This window comes from Haematobia irritans, chromosome 3, assembly GCF_050003625.1.
Source record: "Haematobia irritans isolate KBUSLIRL chromosome 3, ASM5000362v1, whole genome shotgun sequence".
In the NCBI taxonomy this organism is placed as follows: domain Eukaryota; kingdom Metazoa; phylum Arthropoda; class Insecta; order Diptera; family Muscidae; genus Haematobia; species Haematobia irritans.
The window spans coordinates 137,514,635-137,535,672 of NC_134399.1; the positions used below are offsets into that span (position 1 = coordinate 137,514,635).

General features: G+C 30.1%; 1 protein-coding gene and 2 non-coding genes across 3 annotated transcripts in view; 1 reads left to right on the forward strand and 2 right to left on the reverse strand.

The window, feature by feature from the left end:
• Positions 1-1,687: 1,687 nt before the first annotated feature.
• Positions 1,688-1,905, reverse strand: LOC142232446 (small nucleolar RNA U3). The gene has a single exon (XR_012721129.1). It is a non-coding gene; the product is annotated as a small nucleolar RNA U3 (small nucleolar RNA).
• A 4,227-nt stretch (positions 1,906-6,132) lies between these two features.
• On the forward strand, positions 6,133-6,203 carry TRNAG-GCC (transfer RNA glycine (anticodon GCC)). The gene has a single exon. It is a non-coding gene; the product is annotated as a tRNA-Gly (tRNA).
• A 6,984-nt stretch (positions 6,204-13,187) lies between these two features.
• The window catches only part of Ptp4E (Protein tyrosine phosphatase 4E), a 446,480-nt gene continuing 438,629 nt past the window's right edge, over positions 13,188-21,038 (reverse strand). Inside the window, exon 11 of the mRNA XM_075302616.1 lies at positions 13,188-17,411. Coding sequence (XP_075158731.1) covers positions 17,380-17,411 — 32 coding nt within the window. The 3' untranslated portion in view covers positions 13,188-17,379. The remainder of the gene's footprint in view (positions 17,412-21,038) is intronic.

Consider the following 21,038-nt stretch of genomic DNA (forward strand, 5'->3'; position numbering starts at 1 on the left):
GGACGGACGGAAGGACGGACATGCTTAGATCGACTCAGAATTTCACCACGACCCAGAATATATATACTTTATGGGGTCTTAGAGCAATATTTCGATGTGTTACAAACGGAATGACAAAGTTAATATACCCCCATCCTATGATGGAGGGTATAAAAATAATCAATACCAACTTCATAACAATCAAATAAATTTGAGTTTCATCGGCTTTTGAAAGTCTAATCAAAATTTTTGTATCAATTAAACTTAATACTGTTCAAAATAAAAAAAAACGCACCAAAAGCACTAAATGAAAATGCCAGAAAGCACCAAGTTGGTGCTTTTTTTGAAAAGGCACCAAAAAGGCAATTTGGTGCTTTTTAGAAATCAAAAAGCACTAAATTTGGTGCTAAAAGCACCAAATTGGCAACACTGACTTTATGAGGCTCAAGCAGTGTTGCCAGGTAATTTTTGATTCTTCCCCCCAAATCTTAAGAAAAAAACCCCTAAATTGGTCTAAACTTTTTTCAAAAAACCCCAAAAATTTTAAGTATGTAAATAATACAAAAAGAGGCCCAAAATTTCGTTAAAAATCCTGTAGTGATACACTTAAAAATTAAATTTAACACAAATATATAAACTGAAAGAAGATTTTTTCTGAGGAACAAAATTTTAGACAAAATATGTTTTTTTATGCTAAAAATTTTCTCTTGAAGTAAATAAAAATCATTAGTTAAAAACCCCCAAAAAAATTTCAGAATATAAAAAGTACAAAATGTGGTCCCAAAATTTCGTGAAAAAATCCCTTAAAAATTAAATTTAACACAAATATATAACCTGAAAGAAGAGTTCTTTCCTGAGAGTTCTTTCCTGAGAAACGAAATTTTAGACAAACTAAGTTTTCTTTTGATGCTATTTTTTTTTCGTTTTAGGTAAATAATAAATAAAATTTGCTATTTAAGAAAATACTTTAAAACAAAGGAGATTTTCCTTTGTTTAAAATTTCATCCCTGTGGAAATTATTTTTTCTTTGGATGTAATAATACAATATGTATATCAATTTAAAAAGCGGGTTTACTCTTAAAAAGCTTTCAGCTGCTAAGTTAAGATACGATTGTTTTTAAACTTGTCAAATATTAAAAATGTCCTTTCAACAGAAGAGTTTAAAAAAGATAACGAAAATAATATTATTGCAACCTTGTTTGTATTTAGGATCTTCTTGTTGACTTCCCGCATCTTTTTTCTCATAACTCATGCTAGAATTGTTCCGAATTTGCTTGAGAATTGCTCCACTTTATAAGGTCTGAAATAATTGTTTACCCCCAAAAATCCCCCCAAATAAATTTTACCCCTGAAAATCCACCTAAACGTGAAAAACCCCCTAAATTTGGGGGGACAACCCCTAACCTGGCAACACTGCATGGGTTGACTTCCTCTATTTTTCTTTCTCAAAATTCATGCCAGAATTGTTCCAAATTTTGTTTGAGAATTGCTCCACTTTATAAGATCTAAGATATTTTTTTACCCCCAAAAATCCCCCTAAACGTGTAAAAAACCCCTAAATTCGGGGGGGAAAACCCCCAACCAGGCAACACTGGGCTCAAGATATTTTTACCTCAAAAAAAAACTCCCCAAAAAAATGTGGAAAACCTCAAAATCGGCCACACTTCAAAGCATTTAATATCAAATTGATTGGATCGAAAGGTTGGACACCACTCAGAAGTCGTTTTATCTGTTTAATCGAGCGATCATCGAAGAAACATTGTCCCAATTACCCATTCCGAAAAATGAGCGAATACAAGACAAAGTTCAAAACCTCACGCTACAGATAAAACGATGTACCTCCTCATCGCAGGTGTGTGATTTTTCATTTTGCAATGAAAGTAACTGAAGACTGACTACAGAAATGATCCTGTGAAGTATAGTCTTAAATATTCCCAACGCAACATGAGCTATATCAATTCTTAAGAATATCGTCCCAATGGGAATTTTCTTGGTACTCCGAGTGAAACCAACCACAATTTGTGCCACGAAAATAAAAATGCCATATAGCAACAAGTTAAATTATGTTGAACAAGGTATACGTTGACAATGCTGTTATTTAACATGTATGAGCATGTGGGCAACCGAAATGTAAGAGGTTTATTATTGTACTATGTTGAATACTAAGTGGTTGATAACCGAGTGGTTTATTTATATTATACCCAGCATTGTACTTATTCGAATGAATGGTTTTACGTATTCCCTTATTAAGGCACTTACATTAATTGTTAGGTACAAAAAGTTATATTTTGGCTTCGGTTAATGCTTCGATTCATAAAGATATTGAAAAAGCAATTTTATTTGAATTGGTATAAATTCAGCTGTTTAAACATTTCCCACTTTACAAATTGAAAATTTGAGATATATTAGTTTGTTTACCAACATAAGGTGAGTACTATGCTCGGTTTTTTCACCAAAACACTAAATTAAAAGTACAAATATATTTGTGAATAAGATAATATTTTAATCAAGTCTTAATTGATGGAAAAGATCCAAGGAATTGATTGCAAATAATTTTATATTTCTAAATTAATTAATTAAACAAAGTAACCGTGAAAACAAGCTGATTTTCAGCATGAAAACTTCGGCTGCCACAAAACGCACTAATCAAACCATTGTCAGATTATGTGTTTGTTGTTTTAAAGAAACTCGTGACTTTTTTATACGCTCCATCATAGGATGGGGGGTATATTAATTTTGTCATTCCGTTTGTAATACATCGAAATATTGCTCTAAGACCCCGTAAGGTATATATATTCTGGGTCGTGGTGAAATTCTGAGTCGATTTAAGCATGCCCGTCCGTTCGTCTGTTGAAATCACGCTAACTTCCGAACGAAACAAGCTATCGACTTGAAACTTGGCATAAGTAGTTGTTATTAATGTAGCCCGGATGGTATTGCAAATGGGTCATATCGAACCACTTTTAATTTGGTACGCAGTGTTGGTATATGGTCTCTATCAACTATGCAAACATTGGTCCATATCGGTCGACAATTATATATAGCCCCCATATAAACCGATTTGAACTACGGAGCCTCTTGGAAGAGCAAATTTCATCCGATTCGGTACGTGATGTTAGTATATGGTCTATAACAACCATGCAAAAATTGGACCATATTGGTCCATAATTATATACATATAGCCCCCATATATATCCATCCCCAGATTTGACCTCCGGAACCTCTTGGAGGAGCAAAATTCATCCGATTCGGTTGAAATTTGATACATTGCACTAGTATATGGCCGCTAACAGTCATGCAAAAATTGGTCCATATCGGTCTATAGTTACCCAGCAAAAAAAATTGGAAGTTCTTCCAAAGGCACAACTTTAAAAGCACTTCTAGAAGATGCACTCCCAATGATGTTCTTTATTTTAACTACCCATGAAGTTCTTTTATTTCAATTTTGTATAACTTGGTTTTTTCTTACTTTTTATGGGTAATTTTAACTTTTTTTGTTTTAAGTAGGTTAAAAACAGTAAGAATTTATAAAATGGTACAAATCTTTTAAATTTTGTCGGAAAAAATGCTAAATCTAATCCGAAAAAATTGTGATGTTTTGAAAATATTTGAGGTTAAACCTTTCCGACAATCGTTAGAATCCATTAAAAATTATAAAAAATTATAAAAATTATTTATTTTACAAAATATCGCAGAATTTTTTGATTTATATCTAAAACATTGCATTCGGATCACACCTAAAAAAGAGATGCAAATTCAGTGCAACGGCTGTTGAAATGGAGAACTTCCGTCCTATGACAAGCCCATGTTAAATTCATCGCTTCTGCGTCAATTTTACACCACTTCCGGATCCAAAAAGAACATTTTCACTACTTTTTTGGCGACACTTTTTTGCTGGGTATATATAGCCGATCGCCAATCACACAAAAATTGGTCCATATCGCCAAAAATAATCTACCAAAATTTTATTTGAAAATTTTATTTCTATAGAAAATTTTGTCAAAATTTTATTTCTATAGAAAATTTTGTCAAAATTTTATTTCTATAGAAAATTTTGTCAAAATTTTATTTCTATAGAAAATTTTATCAAAATTTTATTTCTATAGTAAATTTTGTCAAATTGAATTATATAAGTATTTAGTCGGCCTTTCTTGTTTAATATATACGCCAATTTAGAAGACGGTGTTAAGAGGTTTTAAGATATCTTGCCATCGGCAAGTGTTATCGCAACCCAAGTAATTCGATTGTGGATGACAGTATTTAGTAGAAGTTAGAGGTCTGCACAATTCCATTTGTAAATGCAGAGTACACGTGTACTTACTACATGAGTACATCTATTTGAAAGAGTCGCAAAACTATTGGTACACATTTTGATGAACACCAAAAGCCACGAGTAACTTCTTGTTGCTACTCTGATGTCTTCACTACCAACGAACACATATTCCTCTTTCTCTCTTATTGAAGTGTACTCAGAGTGATCACGTCGAGTATGTTGCGAGAACAAAACTTCATAGAGTACTCCATGTACCACGTGCAGTTTCAGATATACAAAAAAAAAAAAAACAGTTACTCTCCATAATATATGTTTTGGTTTGTTATAAAGAACGGCAAACGTTAAGGTAAGTGTGTGACATACATAAATATATGAAATATGTGACATACATACATATCTATGATTAATAATAATGGAAAGTTTTGCTTCGCACATAACTGAGAAATACTTGTGGTACCACGTGAAGTGAAGAGAATCCATGTTGTACTTTTTCTCAAGTACTTACATTTTTATTGTTCCTTTTTTTCGGAACACATATTGTTTCGGATAAGTACTTGGTGGTATTTGACAAGCAAGTGTTCTCTTCTCTTCACTACTTGCGCTCTGAGAGAAAGACAGTGTATGTACTATATTCGACAGCGAATTGCATACATGTAGTGAAAAGTTATTCGAAGCAGACCTCTAGTAGAAGTTTCTATGTAATCCATGGTGGAGGGTACATAAGATTCGGCCTGGCCGAACTTACGGCCGTAAATACTTGTTTAATTCTGAAAACAAAAGAGAAGTCGCGCGGATCCCAACATGAGATTGTAGTGCATATGAAAGTAGTTCGTAGCCGATATTACAGTAGAATCCAATACATTGGCAAGAACCTCAAACATATTAGAGAATGTGATGAAAGCAACCAATTTGTATGGCAAGTTGCTAAAAGCTAGGGATGCCAGATTTTGAAGAGGCAAAAATAGTACATTCAGCTTATAAAAAGAGCACATACGAAAAAAATAGAGCACACTTTTTCAAATAAAAGAAAAACATTTAATTCCAATTTATTGAAATATAATTCATTTAAACATAACAAAAAAGGTTCATACCATAAACATAAAATAACCCACATTCAACTCAAGCTAATTATCTTACAATACTTTGTAAGTCATTTTTTGGTGTTTTCGTGAAAAACGTTATTGAAGAAGTTTCTTTACATTTAGAACAGAGTACAAAGTGAAGAAGCAACATCGGCGTGCTCTTCTACGACTCTGATATATAAAGTAAAACACTACTTAATTAGAAAATAACGGCTAGGAAAATCTCTTTGTGCGACATTTACGTATTTTCAGTTTACTTTTCCCATTTATTGAATCGCGTTGGATTAATATTTGATGTGATGCATAAAAAGCGCACTTAACTAAAAATAGAGCACTTTCACGTGCTCTTTTGACCTGTCTTGTTTTAAGAGCACATTTTGTAAAAAAGAGCACATGTGCTCTTTAAAAGAGCACGTCTGGCATGCCTACTAAAAGCTAATGTTTGGATGGGGACCATGGAGACTTTTTGACGCAAAAATGTGATTTTCTTGCAAACATAAAATGTTTGTAGAAATCAGATACCTAATGTTCGAGAAAATAACATTTTGCTCTAGGAGGTGATCATATTCCTTGAGAATGCGGTTCACGCTCAAATTGATATTGTGCTGCATGCCCATTCCCTTGTGTTTATTGGGACGTCTCAAACTGTTCTTCCCGTATGTTATCCCGCTGGGAAATATGAACCTCATCGACAGCCCTCCTATTATTCTTCAATCAAGTGTAAACAAACAGCGATCAATAGAAAACGGACATGTTTAGTCGATCGTAGACAACATTACGAATTTTTATTCGTAATGAGCATCGGTGGTTCAGTGGTAGAATGCTCGCCTGCCACGCGGGCGGCCCGGGTTCGATTCCCGGCCGATGCAGATTATTCTTTTATTATTTCAGCCTTTTGATTTTGCTCGCAGTGACCTTTCGGCTGTGCGACCCACATAAAATTAATTTAAAATTTTCATAGCTTTCCGATTTTTAACTATTATGCTTTTTAGAACATTAAAAAAAAACAACATGTGCATTATAGGCATATAATATTTTCGAATTTTTTTATTATTTTTAATTACATAGCTTATATATTATTACAATAGTTTTAGAAACTAACATACAAAGATTATCGGTTACACAAAAAGGTAATACAATGAAAAATTTCGTTATAAAATTATTATTACAATTTAAGTTTATTATTATAAGTGATCACATTCATATGTGTAAATGTGATATTTTCGTTAAGTTAATGTTTAACAAATTCATTTTTTTAGATAATCAGACATAATTTTTGTTTGAAGTTTATTTCTACAATTCTATGTAAAAAATATCAGACTATATTTGTAAAAAATTGGACTATGTGTATAAAAAAATGTTTTATTTGTAAAAAAAATGTCTTTAATTCATACGAAAATTGTTCTTGTTTATTAAGTTTCATGTTCTATATTAAGGGGTTTGAATTATTTATTAGGATTTTGTGTATACTTTTCAATGTTTAGATAGCATTAATCTCAAGAGAAACCTTCTCTGTAAAAATAGTAAAAAAATTTTGTTATTTGAGTATTTTCATACCATAGAATGGTGATGGGGGTATAATAAGTTTGTCATTTCGTTTGTAACACATCGAAATATCGATTTCCGACTATATAAAGTATATATATCCTTGATCAGGCAGAAAGTCTAAAACGATATAACCATGTCCGTCTGTCTGTTGTAATCACGCTACGTCTTTCAATAATGGCGCTATCGACCTGCAATTTGGCACAGATTGGTGTTTTTTGTTTGCAGCCTGGTCAAGTTCGACGAACTATACCGGCCCAGGTTTTGATATAGCCCCTATATAAGCCGATCCCCCCATTTGGGGTCTTGGGCTTCTAGAAACCATATTTTCTATCCGATTTGACTGAAATGGGAAATCTAGCGGTATTTTAGAAACACAAATAGATTTGCCGAAAATGGTGTGTATCGGTCCATGTTTCGGTATAGCCCCCATATAGATCCGATTTTACCTCTTGGGCTTCTAGAAACCATATTTTCAATCTAGAGGTATTTTAGGACCTCAAATAGATGTGCCGAAAATGGTGCCTATCGGTCCATGTTTTGGTATAGCCCATATATAGACCGATCTCCCGATTTTAATTCTTGGGCTTCTAGAAACCGTATTTTCAATTCGATTTGCCTGAAATTGGAAATCTAGAGGTATTTTAGGACCACAAATAGGTGTTACGAAAATTGTGTGTATCGGTCCATGTCTCGGTATAGCCTCATATAGACCGATCTCCCACTTTTACTTCTCGGGCTTCTAGAAAACGAATTTTCAATACGATTTGCCAGAAATGTTAAATCTAGAAGTATTTGAAGTATGACGACAGAAACATTGACATGTTCAATGCACCAGTGTACCGTTATCGCTGCACAGAAAAAAATAAAATTGCGACACCCATTTTCCGGAAACCTGAACCCGATATGACAATTTTTTTTCATATATGTATATACTAAATGTAGCCTATACATGCTGTGAATCAAACATTATTATAATCGGATGATTATTTTATAACTCGGGAGAATACGGGTTAAGATTTGGCCCGGCCAAACTTACTGGTGTATATACTTGTTTATTTGCTGAAATAGAGAATGGCCACTTTGATAGGGTGGTACATAAATAAAATATGAACACATGGTGAAAATATTTTATATTGCACTAATAAGAGCTTGAAAGTATTTTTATAAAATTTAAAAGTTGATCGCGCCGCCGACTATCTTTGACCAGTTGGCTCAAAGTACTATAATATCAGTGATTCATCAGCTGAATGCCAACAGCCGGAGATTGCTTTTACTTTTTTCTCTCTTCACATTTAATTTTAAGTTTCATTTTTACACAAAAAATTGTTTTCCGAAGCAATAAAAAATTGTACTGAAAACGAAAACGTTATTGCGCCCCAATAAAATGATTTTGAATTGTCCACCGTCATATATAGCCTTTATATGTATTTATATTTAAGTTTTATGTATTATAAAATTAAGTTGAACCATCTTCATTATTTCTATATTTATGGGATATATTGTCCAAATCAGTGAGGAACTTTGATGAGTGGGCAATATTCAGGTCCAAGTCGTCACGAAATGATTTCACAATTTTAGAAAAATGTCTTAGACAAACTGAGGAAAATTATAAATTAACGCTTATGTCCTCAAAATATAGTCCTGTCCAACTGTGTCTAAATGCTCCATTCGCCATTAAATAAAGATGAACAAAGTTTTCTCTTCTGCTTTTTTTTAATAATGTAAATCGAATTTTATCTAAACATGATTTATTATACCGAACCAATTTCAAAAAATCTCCACAAAAACCCCCCAAATTTATAGAAATTCCCTACCAATTCCCCACGTCCCCAACTCAACGAACAAATATCCAAAATTTAGGGGGGAAATCTCCTATATTGGCTGCCGTTTCAGTACTCTTTTTACGCCATTTCGAATACCCTCATAGAAGAAAAACTGATATTAATCAGCGTTGCCATATTGGTCCGATAGGGCGAAAAGTGGACTAAAAGATTTTTAAATTTTAAATTTGGTCCGACGGTCGGGCCAAACGGAATAAAGCCAATTTGGTCCATTTTCATAAATTTTGTAAAATTTATTCATTTTTTTAGAATTTAAATTGTTTAACATATTTAATAGTGTCTATGGAATTAGATACCATTTCAATCGCCGGTTAAGGGTCCAAAAAATCGGATGGAAATTTCGCGTTTTAGGTTTTGTGTCAGGTTTTATAACTTTATGGACAATTTTTATCCATATAATCAAAAATACGCCAGAAGTGAAAAAGTAAGATTGAGCTATACAAGAATATGGACCGATATGAACAACACTTGACGCATCAAATTATGGGTACAAGTCGAAAGTTTAAGCCAACTTTCGATAAATTTCGATTTGGTCAACTAAAATTGACTTTAAAACTCGACCTTTAGAAAAAGTCTATTTTTTCCAAAATTTCCAACCATTTCATTACTTTCTGGTTTACTTAATTTTTAATAAAAGCCTATGTACAACAATACTTTTTAAGATATTTTTCTTCGAAATTGGAAATTTGGTCCGTGGGACAAAATGTTGCTCCTATTTTGGAAAAATTTGGTCCAAAATAAAATATCATTGTGGCAACGCTAATATTTATAGTAAACACAGATTGTTGTGTTTCATTAGTTTTAGCAGTGTTTTGATAAAATATAGTTTTGTAATAGCATACTACGTCTAATAAATTTCCCATTATCGAAAAATACTTACTTTTGTTATATCGGCGTTTCGAACACAGTTTAGTTAAAACTTTCTAAAATTAACCTACATTTTCTTTCAGGGTGGGTTCACTTTTTTTTAAGTGTATAGTGAGTAATTTTGTTTAATATAGCGGAATATTAGATTTTTATATACTAAATAAACTTTTATAATAAAAATGTAGCTTTCAGCTACTGGACTACACCTTATTTATATACCAGAGAGTATTAAGAAAACAAGAGAACGAAACTGTCATGCGAAACGGCGTCAGTAGGTGGCGTCATGAGGAAAATTTCTCTAATATCATGCAGTTATTGTCGGTGCTTCTCTCAAATATCACCCAGTTAGTTCAGATCTCTGCCGGCCTTATGAAACGTAAGAAAAATAGGATTTAGAACCTACTATGTAGTAACAAATATTCTTTTATATAAATCTTTTCATTCTATTAAATTTTTTGGCAGACAATTTAAAATTATAACTGCCGATGGCTTTATAAACAATTTATCAAAACAGCGCTAAGACCGCAACGCCAGTAATACCAAAGCTGCAGGCATTGTGCGACATCTATACGGTTGACATTTGTTGTTTTTGTAGAAGAGAAATTTTCGTCTTGTTCCCTTAAAACTTTCTGTATATACCAAAGATAATTGAGTATAACAAGATTAAGCATTGTGCTCTTATAAAGAGAAAACAAATGTCAAGGTGTAGAGGGCTATGAGAAAAAATTTTGCTATGACAAGACTGCATCTTCTTCTCAATTATCTTTGTATATACAAAGATAATTGAGAAGAAGATGCAGTCTTGTCATAGCAAAACTGAAGCACCAGAGGACTCTGCCAACAAAATATCAAAAAAGTTTGCGTCGACGTGTCACTCAAATGTACTGCCGTTTGCGTCGGAAAATATCATAACATTAGCGTTTTTCATAAATTTCTGAATAAAAACCCACAAAAGCAATACCAAAACGATTGTAGAAAATTAAAATAAAACGTATGTGTATTTTAAAGCGAATATTCATTATGGTTTTATGTGAATATTGCCGTTTTAAATTTATTCCTGGGCAGAGCTGCTTTGGAAAAAATTGACAAATAAAACAATTTTTTCTCATAGCCCTCTACACCTTGACATTTGTTTTCTCTTTATAAGAGCACAATGCTTAATCTTGTTATACTCAATTATCTTTGGTATACACAAAGATAATTGAGTATAACAAGATTAAGCATTGTGCTCTTATAAAGAGAAAACAAATGTCAAGGTGTAGAGGGCTATGAGAAAAAATTGTTTTATTTGTCAATTTTTTCCAAAGCAGCTCTGCCCAGGAATAAATTTAAAACGGCAATATTCACATAAAACCATAATGAATATTCGCTTTAAAATACACATACGTTTTATTTTAATTTTCTACAATCGTTTTGGTATTGCTTTTGTGGGTATTTATTCAGAAATTTATGAAAAACGCTAATGTTATGATATTTTCCGACGCAAACGGCAGTACATTTGAGTGACACGTCGACGCAAACTTTATGATATTTTGTTGGCAGAGTCCTCTGGTGCTTCAGTTTTGCTATGACAAGACTGCATCTTCTTCTCAATTATCTTTGGTATACACTAGGGCCAGTGTTGCCAGTATTGAGGATTTTTCCAAAAATTGGGGATATTTTTTCGTGAATGGGGACGAAAATTTTGAGTTGGGGACTTGGGGATTTGGTGGGGAATTTCCATAAAGTTGGGGATTTTTGTGGGGATTTCTTCGAGAAATCGGTTTAATCTTTTTTAACAAAATGTTTTTCCTAAGGAAATTTTGCAAGAATTTTATTTCTATAGAAAATTTTGTCAAAATGTTATTTCTATAGAAAATTTTGTCAAAATTTTATTTCTATAGAAAAATTTGTCAAAATTTTATTTCTATCGAAAATTTTGTCAAAATTTTATTTCTATCGAAAATTTTGTCAAAGTTTTATTTCTATAGAAAATTTTGTCAAAATTTTATTTCTATAGAAAATTTTGTCAAAATTTTATTTCTATAGAAAATTTTGTCAAAATTTTATTTCTATAGAAATATTTGTCAAAATTTTATTTCTATAGAAAATTTTGTCAAAATTTTATTTCTATACAAATTTTTGTCAAAATTTAATTTCTATGAAAATTTTGTCAAAATTTTATTTCTATAGCAAATTTTGTCAAAATTTTATTTCTATAGAAAATTTTGTCAAAATTTTATTTCTATAGAAAATTTTGTTAAAATTTTATTTCTATACAAATTTTTGACAAAATTTAATTTCTATGAAAATTTTGTCAAAATTTTATTTCTATAGAAAATTTTGTCAAAATTTTATTTCTATAGAAAATTTTGTCAAAAATTTATTTCTATTGAAAATTTTGTCAAAATATTATTTCTATAGAAAATTTTGTCAAAAATTTATTTCTATAAAAAATTTTGTTAAAATTCTATTTCTATAAAAAATTTTGTTAAAATTCTATTTCTATAGAAAATTTTGTCAAAATTTTATTTCTATAGAAAATTTTGTCAAAATTTTATTTCTATAGAAAATTTTGTCAAAATTTTATTTCTATAGAAAATTTTGTCAAAATTTTATTTTTATAGAAAATTTTGTCAAAATTTTATTTCTATAAAAAATTTTGTCAACATTTTATTTCTATAAAAAATTTTGTCAACATTTTATTTCTATAGAAAATTTTGTCAAAATTTTATTTCTATAGAAAATTTTGTCAAAATTTTATTTCTATAGAAAATTTTGTCAAAATTTTATTTCTATATAGACATTTTGTCAAAAAAAATCTATATAGAAAATTTTCTCAAATTTATTTCTATATTCATTCATAAATACAAGGAACTCCGAACTCGCGTTTTCATGTCTCCAGCATTTGGAAGCCGATCACCAGCCTCTTGGTGTTGTGGTTCGAAATCTTGATCTTATTGCAGCTTGCTGGATTATTATTACTGATTTTCTACAGCAGTCTTTTGCTTTATTTTAGTTTTCAAAAAAATTGTCAAAAATGTATTGGGGATTTTTGTGAGAAATTTAAATTTAAATTGGGTATTTTTGGGGACGAAAACATCATAATTTGGGGACAAGAGCCAAAAAAATACTGGAAACACTGACTAGGGCGTCCAAATAACAGTTGTTTTTTTTTTTTTGAATAATCGGGTTTCGCATTGTCTTTATATACACAGATTTTTATGGTTGGCGAAATTGGTCCAATTTAATCAATTAATTTAATTTATTTGAATATTATTTAAAATTTAAACGAAATTGAGAAAATATGGGTGGTATTTTTCTCGGTACACCCATACCATAACGTTCGGTATACTATATTTGCCATATCAGGCGACCTACTGCAATAAGGTGATAAATCATAAAAGATTTAAGTTGGATCCAAATTCCAAATTGTTAAAAATTCAGTTGCTCTTGGAATTCATGTGGCTTAGCGAAACTGGTCGTTGTTAAAACTGAGCAGTTTTAGAAAAATCTCTAACAAAATTCCCTTTCATTTCACATACTTGATGTGTCTCCATAACCAATTAGCTGAATTTACAAAATGAATGATTTAATATTGTCAAATCACAAAACAAATAGCCAAAGAACAATTACAGGTTTTTATTTTCATAGGTGTGTGTGATGTTTTTTTTTCGTATATTTATTTATTAAAAACAGAAAATACACAATTTTAATTTACATTAGACTTTTTGAATGAGCGAAATATTTATAATAATATCAAATAATAAAAGAAAAATGGAAACAAAAATACAATTAATTGTGTATGTGTATAAAAACAAATTACACAGAGTAAGAAGATAAATAAAATAAATTGGATTCAGGGAGTTATTATTATGTATATTAACAATTACACTTACAAAATTAATTTATTGCATTCTATATATATATTTTTTTCAACAATTTACAGAAAATTAGAATCATTCACAATCTTAGATTTTTTATCGATAGAAAATAAACAAAAATAAGTTAACAAAATTTGAAAAACATAATTTCTTCTTATAAAACAAAACATAATATTTATAATCATTCTATTTTAGTTTTTTTTTTGTATATATAAAACAATTGCATTTCAAATAAGTGAGGATAGTTGCCTTTAAAAAACTAAGGAAAACATATATACTCTTAAATGAGGAATGGTTGCTGAATGCTTATAAGAAAACTCTATAGTGGATTGGTGCGAATATTTTGACATAAATGACTATTTGTATCAAAAGACCAAACGATCGACTAATCGCCAAAACATTATAGTGGATTGGTACGAATATTTTGAATTAAATGACTATTTCTATAAAAAGACCAAACGATCGACTAATCGCCTTTTGATGTAGACTGATAGTCTTTTATCGTGAAAATCGAAACATCTTCTTTGGGGGGAAAAAAATAAACAAAAATCGACACCAAATTTTTTATGTTGACCAATCGATCGACTAATCGCCTTTCGAGGTTGACTGATAATCTTTTATTGTGAAAATTGAAAAATATTCCTTGGAGAAAAAGAAATCGCTACCAAATTTATTGAAAAAAGAGAAATGTCGATCATTTTTTATTTCTACTTTGAAAAGAAAATATTTAGCCATCATTATTTTTTTCAAAATTCTATAAATCTAGCAACATATTCGCTAGATTTTAAAAACATTTAGGGTCTGGAATATATAAAAATTCTTGTACTTTTATATCTGTTGGTACCATTTTAAAATTTTTAACATTTTGCGAATTGTTAGCTAGATCAGGAATTAAATATATGTATGTAACAGCAGACAAAAACTGCTGTTATATGCAAAATTTTTTTGCTTGAAGACACCAAAAACTTACTCCTATTTAGTAAATCTCCAGTCACATGCAACATTTTCCTCTGCAGTACTTTTAGTTTTCCTTAGCTTTTTTCCATTTTGTTGTTTTTTTTTACCATGTCTAGAATATGTATTAATTCGTTTTTGTTTTTACCTTAAAAATTAAATTTCATCCTTTTCTATCATTTTAAATATTTATGATATATAATATGTATAGTATATATAATATTTGTTTTTTGTTTTTATTGTATACATTTAATGTAAAATAGTTTAATTAAGTGTCCTTGTTTTATTTGATATCTAAAAAATACATGCTTTGTAATTGGTTTTTTGTATTATTTTGTTTGTTCTTATTGGCGAGAGATTCCTTAAAAATGATGAGTTTTGTTACAGTTTTATCATTATTTACCGTACATAAAATATTTCGAGTTCTCATGTTTTGTTTTTGTTGATGTTTTGCATTTCTCTTCGATTTTTTTTGTATTGGTTCCAATAAAACTTAGAGTTAAAATAATTCCAGGTTTTAATAGGGTCAATGTTATATGAAAAAAAATTTTTTTTGGTTTTAAAAATGAAATCAGCAAATCTAATTAGTTTTATAATTATATGAAACATTTAATGGTTCAATAAAAATTCTAACTGATCTATTTAATTTTCGTTATTTGCTTTAGTTGTAATTAAAATTAATTAAATCAAATAATATTTTAACAGAATATTAAATGAAGATTTTAATTGAAAAAAATTGGTGATATTTTTTCCTAGAGGGTTCATCAGAACTATGTAAAAACATAATACATCTCGAAATTTTAATTTATAAACGATACGCCCAAAGAAATATTTAGTATAAACAGCAGAAAAATCTTCTAAAACCACAAAGTTTGCCAAAAAAGAGAATTTTGATTTTTTTCAAATTTTTACATAACAGCAAATAAAATTAGAAGCTTTTAGAAATATTGGAAGTGTTGAATTTACAAAAAAAAAATATTTTTGGTTTTTCAAAATCTTTGGGATATTTTAAAATCTATTTTACGAAGTGTTATCCATCAAAATTAATTACAAAAATATTCCTATGGGCATATTCTACTTCATTTTTGTATTTCACAATGGATATAATCTTTTTTATAACTTTTCTTCTGATTCAATCATTTCGTTGCCTTAGATCATTCGCATCCAGTTTAAAATGGTATTTGCGAAAACAGAATATACCCAGCAAAAACTCTCATTACCCGGTAATCTTACATGCAAGCCTATTTAAAAATGAATAACCACTTATAAATTGGCATCGCTCCGGATTACATTTACATACGCATGTCCTAGGAGGAAAGTACTTCTCCCCAGGCATACTTTCGGCCATGAAATAAGTAGTGCTTTTAGAGCATATAATCACCTAATATGTAATCACTTATTCGTAGATACACCAAAATTCGCAAAATAGCCACTTATTGTCTCAGGCAACCAAATCTCGAAAATATTGGTTTCTATCGCCGATTACAATGGATCAAAATATGGCGAGTAATGCTGTAATAGGAGCACTACTTGAATAGAAACGAATATTGTATAAATAAAAAAATCGAAAAAATCATCTAAATAAAATTACACGCAAATTAATTTCACACTTAAAATAGAAATAAAAGTAGGTTGTTTAAGGGAGTTGGATTCGTGAATTACGTTATAATATTTATATCCAATAGTCAATTCACATTAGGTTCGAAATCTACTAAAAATGGATTTGAAGTCCCTTTTTTATAAGGCAAATGGCATTTAAAATCTAGTTTAAGTGCATTTTGGAAGTGTAATGTGAACGAAGCATTTATTTAAAACATAATATGTTAATGATATTAATTTAAAGCACAATTATTATGAAATATTTGTGATAAAAATTTCTTAACGGAAAAATGTTTAGAATTACCGTTACATTACACTACAGCCAACTGCATAAAAATTTGAGAATAACAATTCGAAAATTACCGAGAAGTATTTATTTTTGTCATTACAAGTTAGTCATTATAACTCACCACAATGTAATGCAACGTGTAATGACAGCTGTACTCCTGGTAATGTCAATTGTAATGAGATGTGGTTACCTAGTTTTTGCTGGGCATTCACGTACCCACGTAAACAAAATTGAATTCAAATCATTTTTTTTTAACATTAACGTTTCGGTCTGATTTTCCGCCAACATTCTAATTTAATGTTCAAAAATATAATTGACGACGACTTGATTTTTGTCAAATCATGGATGGAAATGTTTTAAGGCATTGATTGAGTGTGTACAACTTCATATTTTAAAATCGATTTTCGAACAACGAAAAAATTTCGAACAACGAAAACCGAACAAAGTACAACATTTAATAAATTAAAATTATTTTGGGATGTTGATTTTACGGAGAATATGTATATCTAATTAAATGGATATAAAAATTTAGCTATATAATATGAATACATTTTCTCGATTTATTGCACACAAAAAAATTATTTGACTTCTATTACAAAATTAAATGATTCAATTAATTGATTTGTTATATATATACTACAAAACTATAGTTTAAAAATTTATAAAAAAAGATCTACATTTAAACAAAATTTAACCATATTTATGAATTTTATAAATTATATCATGAAAAATGGTTATGGAATATTTCCCCCCCTTAGTTTTATTGGATTATAACAAACATTTGTACAATGTTTTATTACATTTTGTTTATGTGGCTTTTTTAATACATTAATGTATATATATACTCATATATATATATATATATATGCAATTAGTATGTATATCTAATATCAGAACTTGTCAAGTGTTTATTTAGGTATATATATCCATATGTATATATCGTTTTGTTTTTATTTTTAATATGATATCATATCCTTAACAATGAGGGACAGCTGGCGTTGGGAGAGGATTATGTGGTACTTGGAGGAGATGTAAGCATTGGAAGAGGCATTGGTTGTAAGTAATTTGTGCAAATCTGGATGTTTTACATACCAGACTCTGCGATGCCTTCATCGTCTGAAATAATTAAAAAAACCAGAAAAACAATGAATAAATGTATTAATAATATTTGAAACTAAGTATAAGAAAATATTATGGAAAATTTATTTGAAATCATATGTTAGTGGGGAGGATTAAAAAGGATGTTAGTAATATATGGACACAAAAACCTAAACTGATGAGTTGTTATAGCTTTTGTTTATTTAAGAAGGAATTTTAAATAAATACGTGCAATACAGTAATATTAATATGATATAAACCTAATCATAATGTTAGAAAAACTATGGTTTAATCAATTCACTGAAAATTATTATTTTTTATTCTTTTAGAAAAATTTCCATTTATTTCAAAATATTTACATTTAGAACAGTAAAATTTAAATTTTTATTTAAAAACATGTAAGGAAAGTCTAAAGTCGGGCGGGACCGACTATATAATACCCTGCACCACTTTGAAAATCCACATTTTCGATGGTATCGATGCGCTGGGTGATGTATAATATAAAGGTTTTTGTTCCCATATACATACATTTAAATCTGACTCGATCTTCTTCTTATATGGCTTCTGGGTACATATAAGTCCATATCGGGTGAAAGATATATATAAAGGTTTTTGTTCCCATATACATACATTTAAATCTGACTCGATCTTCTTCTTATATGGCTTCTGGGTATATATAAGTCCATATCGGGTGAAAGATATATATGGGAGCCAAGGCCGTATTCAGGGGGGGGGATGTGGGGGATCAAACCCCCCCCGAAATGAATGAATATTTTTATATAAATAAATATATATTTTTAGCTGCATAGAAAAATCTTATCGAAGATGTTGAAGAAAAGCTGGAGCTTTTATTTTGAAAAACGCTTACCTATAAAACTTGCACAAATCATAGAATACTAGTTGAAAAGCCCGTCAAACGGTGGTCGAAAAAAAAAATTGTTTTTGTTCTCGCACCACAAATTTCACTTTTGGAAAATGTCTTTCTGCTTTTTATTTGTGTTTGTTGTTCTTTTTGTGAACATGTCTCGCTTTGTTTGGCCATAGCAACAACAACGAAACAGCCAAACACACATGTGTAAATGAAATGGCGCAAAACCTGCGAAAAGAACCTGCCTAATTCAGCGATGGAAGCACTTGGAGAGTGCAATAAAGAGATATTTCCAAACGTGCATATTCTTTTAAGAATTTTGGTCACTTTGCCAGTTACTCAGGGATGGAAAATACAATTTACTAAGAAAGTACAAAAAAGGTATTTTTTGAGCGGAAAGGTACTTTTTACTAAATTTCAACAAAAATTTCACTGGAAAATTATTGTCAAGAGACTAAATTTTAAAGAAAATAAAATTTTGACAAAAGTTTCTATATAAATAAAATTTTGCAAAAATTTTCTATAAAAATAAAATTTTGCAAAAACTTTCAATAGAAATAAAATTTTGCAAAAAAAATATGTAGAAAAAAAATGTTGCAACATTTTTTCTATAGAAATAAAATTTTGCAAAAATTTCCTAAAGAAACAAAATTTGTACAAAATTTTCAATTGAAATAAAATTTTGACAACATTTTCTACCGAAATAAAAAATCGATAATATAGAATCGCATTCTTTTTTCGACTAAAACATTCTTGAAGTTCAATAAAATCCTGTTTTTGACTATGTCTTTTAAAAATCGAGATTTTCTTCCCACATGAACATGTCTGTTTTGCCATATTTGTAAAAGACTATTACCAAATAAGGTTGATAAAGACTTTTTCAAAATATTAAAATATTTTGTCAAAGCTATTGTACCATAAATCTGATATCGACTCAAAAATGTCTACAAAAAAGGTACTAAATCATTCGCGGGGGTACTACGGTACTGACCGGGGTGAAAAAGTATTGAAAAAAGTACTATAGTACTGCATTTTCCATCCCTGCAGTTACTACGTACTCATCCGAACTTTCATTTTCAATAATGAAGAGATTAAAGACGTATCTTAGAAATTCGACTAGCGAGAGTAGACTCAATGGATTGGCATTAATGTCGGTTCATCGCCGAATAAATGTGCCAACTGAAGAAGTAATTGATTTATTTGCTGCCCAAAAAGCCCGTCGGCTCAATTTAATATTATAAAACAAGTAAGTAAAGTCTAAAGTCGGTCGGGGCCGACTATATTATACCCTTCACCCCTATGTAGACCAAAATTTGTGTTACCATTTCAACTACTTCACATTTGCTGGAAGCTATAAAAGGAGACAATTTTTTTACTTCTACAAAATCTCTATAATTAAAATTTAAATCGGCTAACGCTATCCAGTTAATAGGAGGAAACTTCTATTGAAAATGGGTCTAAAATATGTAACAGTCTACACTGAAAAAAAAGCATGCCCGTTACCAAAAATTTTGTCTTTACTTAAAAAATTTTGGTATTGATTCCGAGCCAAAGAAGCGGAGAATAAAAGTAAGGATACTTTTAAGACACAATTCTCTTTGAAATTTAGGTTTTGTGTTCTTGCTTCTAGGAAACAAATTTTAATTTTTCGTTTTTTTTTCACCTTTATTTCTTCATATGATATCAATGTCCTTTAACGACAACTTTATTTTCTAAATTCAGAATAGACTTGCAGTAGAAATTATGCTATGTTTCAAGTAGAAAACATCTATAAAATACCAATGTGGTATCACAATGGACTGAATAGTCTAAAAGAGCCTGATACATCGGGCTGCCACATAACCTAACCTAACTTATCTATAAAATAAAGTGTTGAAAAACATATCCTATTTTTGAACGATTTTTGCTTTGTAGTCAAGATGCAAAAAGACAACAAATTAAAAGACAATTTCATTAATTTTAAAGACTTTTTCTGAATTTTTAAAGCCAAGTTGACCTTACCCCAAAAAATTTTTCTGTCATGTTATGATACCCATTTTTAAGTCAAATCACTTAATTATAAGGACAATACGACTTCATTTATTTCAGTGTACTTCCCAACTCTGGTGTACGTATATATGGGAGCTATATATAATCTGAACCGATTTTGACTAAATTTGACATGTATAGTTAGAATAATAATTCTGCTATCTATGCGAAATTTCACGTAAATGGGAGTATAACTTTGGCCCCCCTGGTCATATGAGTGCAAATCGGACGGAAGATATATATGGGAGCCATGTCTTAATCTGAACCGATTTCAACCAAATTTGGCACAATTACCGATACTACTAAACGTACTTCTTGTGCGAAATTTGAAGCAAATCGCGGCAAAACCCTGGATTTTGAGGCCATATAAGTTCAAATCGGACGAAAGATATATATGGGAGCTATATCTAAATCTGAATCGATTTTGACCATATTTGGCACATACAATAGTATCGTTAAAAGTACCGCTTGTGCAAAATTTGAAGTAAGTCAGGGCAAAACTCGGGCTTTTGGGACCATATAAGTCCAAATCGGGCGAAAGATATATATGTGAGCTATATCTAAATCTGAACCGATTTTAACAAAATTTGACACACGCAACGATACTATTAAATGTACCCCTTGTGCAAAATTTGAAGCAAATCACGGCAAAACTCTGGCTTTTGTGGCCATATAAGTTCAAATCGGACGAAAGATATATATGGGAGCTATATCTAAATTTGAACCGATTTCGATCAAATATACCAAGC